The following is a 3,709-nucleotide window of genomic DNA, read 5'->3' on the forward strand; positions in this document are numbered from 1 at the left end:
TTTTTTTTTTTTTGCAATACTCACACCCCAAACTTTAGTGATTTAGCAACAATCATGCAAATAATTTAAATGCAGTAAATGGACAAGATGAAATATTCAATCCTCATTTCTACATTGATTATTTACACCAGCACTCCCCAAAGACTGTTAGAAGCAACATTGATCCTACCAAATGCTCAGGAAAGATAAAAGGCCAACAACTAAATACGCTTCAAAAACACCCCTTACCATATCTGCTTCTTGGGATTCCCATTGCAAATTACATATTTTAGGCTCCAAAACCTCCCTTTTTAACAACATCCATTAGCACCCCACAACACCATTGTCCCTTATAACACACGTTGAGCAGTGCTATATCATACTGATCTAATTAATCAATTTTCTGCAACTGTCTACTTTACTCTGTTTTAACATCTTGACAAGTATGAGTGTAGACTCTTGGGTAATACGATCCCATTCTCCTTTATGAGAGACTCCTCTGTATATATAAAATATATATATATATTTTAGACGGAGTCTCATTCTGTTGCCCAGGCTGGAGAGCAATGGTGTGACCTCAGCTCACTACGACCTCCGCCTCCCGGGTTCAAGTGATTCTCCTGCCTCAGCCTCCCAAGTAGCTGGGATTACAGGCACCCACCACCACACCTGGCTAATTTTTGTATTTTTAGCAGAGATGGGGTTTGACCATGTTGGCCAGGCTGGTCTGGAACTCCTGACCTCAAGAGATCCCCCTGCCTTGGCCTCCTAAAGTGCTGGGATTACAGGTGCGAGCCACCGCACCTGGCCTAGTTTGCCTATCTTTAAGGCTAGTTTATTTTTAATGTAATAATGCATTTTAATCAGATTAGGTGATCTGTTATGTAATTGTGAATTTAGGGCTTTGTTTAGGTTCCTTACTTGGAAAGGTGATCCAGTCACTGAGTGCTTAAAGCCAGAGACTTAGATGATTGATATGCTTCCTTTTAATTATAAGCAAAAGGATTATCAGATCCTTTATACAAATGAGGAAACTAAGACACAAGTTGAGCAACTTGTATAAAGGACACACTAATATTGTAGTGAGGCTAAAGTTTAAACCAGACTGTAACACTAAGGAAATAGGAATTTAGTGTTACTGAATTTTGCAAATAATGATACATAGAAGTGGAAACCTGACTCAGCATCTAGAATCTCCTATTCAAGTCATATCTACCTAGAAGACTTCTCCTCTTCTGTTGACTGGGACTTGGTTTTAGCACTATGGGGAAATGATTCTGCCTGATTGTTTATAACCTTTTAAACAAACAAGTAGGTTCAATACATACAATTGTCTGGGCATATATCCCTTGATGACTGCCACTAACTGGCTACATGTCTTTGGGAAAAATCTTAAAATACACAGCCACACCCACTCCCCTACTTCAGTGTTGTGAGTGGTTACCATATGAAACCACCTGACTGACACCAATACAGCTTCTAGAAATGTTTATAAGAACATGTCAAAAATCTTAACTTCCTTCCAACAACACACACAGACAACATCCTAATAATTTGGATGAACCAACCTGGTCAATAATTTTAAAGTGGTGTTGATTCTGTGTTACAACTATTCTAAGAAACTCTGATTTGAGGAGTCTGGTAAACTAAAAATCTAAAACGCTATCTAGAAAGAGACTGTTGGTCAGGTGCAGTGGCTCACAACTTTAATCCCAGCACTTTGGGAGGCTGAAGCAGGTGGATCACCTGAGGTCAGGAGTTTGAGACCAGCATGGCCAACATGGTGAAACCCTGTCTCTAAAAAAAAAAATTATATATATATAAACACACGTGTATATGTATGTATATATGTATACATTATAAATGTATATATAATGTATATAAAATATGAATTTTTCTAAATGACATCTGCATTATATTAGAATAAAAAAGTTAGCATTATATCTTCAGATACACTAAGGTAAATGCTAGGATCTTCCCTCCTAATAATTTTTTATTAAAGAATCTTCTATTACTAAAATATCAGCTGAGTATGAATGGACAAGACTTTTTAAAAGTGTTACTGATCTATTAAATAACTGTCTTCCAGCAAATTAAATGAAGACCTGCAAAGCTGTCTACCAGATGAGAAAAATGAATTCTATCTTCAGAACTGCGGTGCATTTTTTAAAACTTGGTTTTACTTCTGTATGCTACTCGGTAATTAGTAAAGTGATTTTTTTTTTTTTTTTTAAAGGCATGTATGGGAATGGGGTAGGTAACTCTATATTGATCTCTTCCTTGAGGGACAATATATAAAGCACTTTTATAAAATATAACTTAAGCTTTCAAAGGGGTGTGAAAGGGAGATGGTGGGGGGAAGATGGCTTTTATTCCTTGAAATCAAGTCTGTAAACCTTTATATGAATAAATACTAAATTTTAAACTTATATTTGATATTCTCCCATGAGGTCTGTAGCTAAACTTGAATTGAAATTTTGTAGCTAAGGCAAGAACCTGGGATGATATCATTTTCAAAACAACTAGAATAGCCATCAAGTTCAAATTCAAATTCGCTATGTAACTTATAGCCTCCATAGTTTGATGAAAATTGCTTATTCATAAAATGCTTAAATTAGAATGAGTATTACACATAATCGCCAAGAAGCAGGGAATAAACCAATTTTACCCCTTACATTCCCTGTCTCTAATTTTATTTTTTTATAGGGGGAGTCTTTGATTCTCTTGACAAAGATTAAAGAATGCAGCAAACTTTTCGCCATCATGTAATTACAGGCCTGTCCTATTTTATCGTGCTTCCGTATATGGCACTGTTACCAACAGCATGTACTCACTGTGTCTCTGTCATATTTTGGTAATCTGTTGTGGTGATTGGTGATCTTTGACGTTACTATTGTAATTGTTTTGAGAGTGCCACTAACCACACTCATGTAAGAAGGCAAACTTAATTGATACATGTGTGTTCTGACTGCTCTGCCTACTGGATGTTCCCCCTTCTCTCTCCTTTTCCTTAGGCCTTCCTATCCCCTGAGACTCAGTACTATTGAAATTAGGCCAAATAACCCTACAATAGCTTGTAAATGTTCAAGTGAAAGGAAGACTCGCACATTTCTGATTTTAAATCAAAAGCTACAAATGATGAAGCTTAGTGAGGAAGGTATGTTGAAAGCTACAGGCTCAAAGCTAGGCCTCTTATGCCAAACAGCCAAGTTGTGAATGCACAAAGTTCTTGAAGGGTCTGGTTTAGTAAAATGCACGAATGATAAGAAAGCACAATAGCCTTATTGCTAATGTGGAGAAAGTTTGGTCTGGATAGATCAAACTATCCACAACAATCCCTTAAGCCAAAACCTAACATAGAGCAAGACCCTACCTCTCTGTGAAGGCAAGTGCAAGGTGATGCAGCAAGTGCTAATGGAGACACTACAGCAAGTTATTTAGATCTAGCTAAAATAACTGATGGTAGTTATACCAAACAGATTTTTGTGTCGATAAAATAGCCTTCTATTAGAAGAAGATGCCAACTAGGACTTTATAGTTACAAGTTCATGCTTGGCTTCAAAGAATAGGCTGACTCTCTTGTTAGGGTCTAATGCAGTTGGTGCAGCCAATGCTCATTGACCTCTAAATTCGAGGGCCCTTAAGAATAACGCTAAATCTGCTCTGCCTGTACTTTATACATAGAACAATGCTTAGATGATGGAATTATCTGTTTACGGCATGGTGAATT

The 3,709-nt window shown here is 37.0% G+C and overlaps 1 protein-coding gene across 2 annotated transcripts in view; it reads left to right on the forward strand.

Moving 5' to 3' along the window:
• SVOPL (SVOP like) overlaps positions 1-2,529 on the forward strand; it is an 81,407-nt gene extending 78,878 nt beyond the window's left edge. Inside the window, exon 15 of one of the 2 annotated variants that reach the window (XM_017880391.1) lies at positions 2,069-2,529. In XM_017880391.1, coding sequence (XP_017735880.1) covers positions 2,069-2,080 — 12 coding nt within the window. In that variant the 3' untranslated portion in view covers positions 2,081-2,529. The remainder of the gene's footprint in view (positions 1-2,068) is intronic. The other variant, XM_017880392.1, reaches the window with a different exon arrangement.
• Positions 2,530-3,709: the final 1,180 nt, after the last annotated feature.

Source organism: Rhinopithecus bieti, unplaced genomic scaffold (genome assembly GCF_001698545.2).
Source record: "Rhinopithecus bieti isolate Rb0 unplaced genomic scaffold, ASM169854v2 scaffold_11401, whole genome shotgun sequence".
NCBI classification, from domain to species: Eukaryota; Metazoa; Chordata; class Mammalia; order Primates; family Cercopithecidae; genus Rhinopithecus; species Rhinopithecus bieti.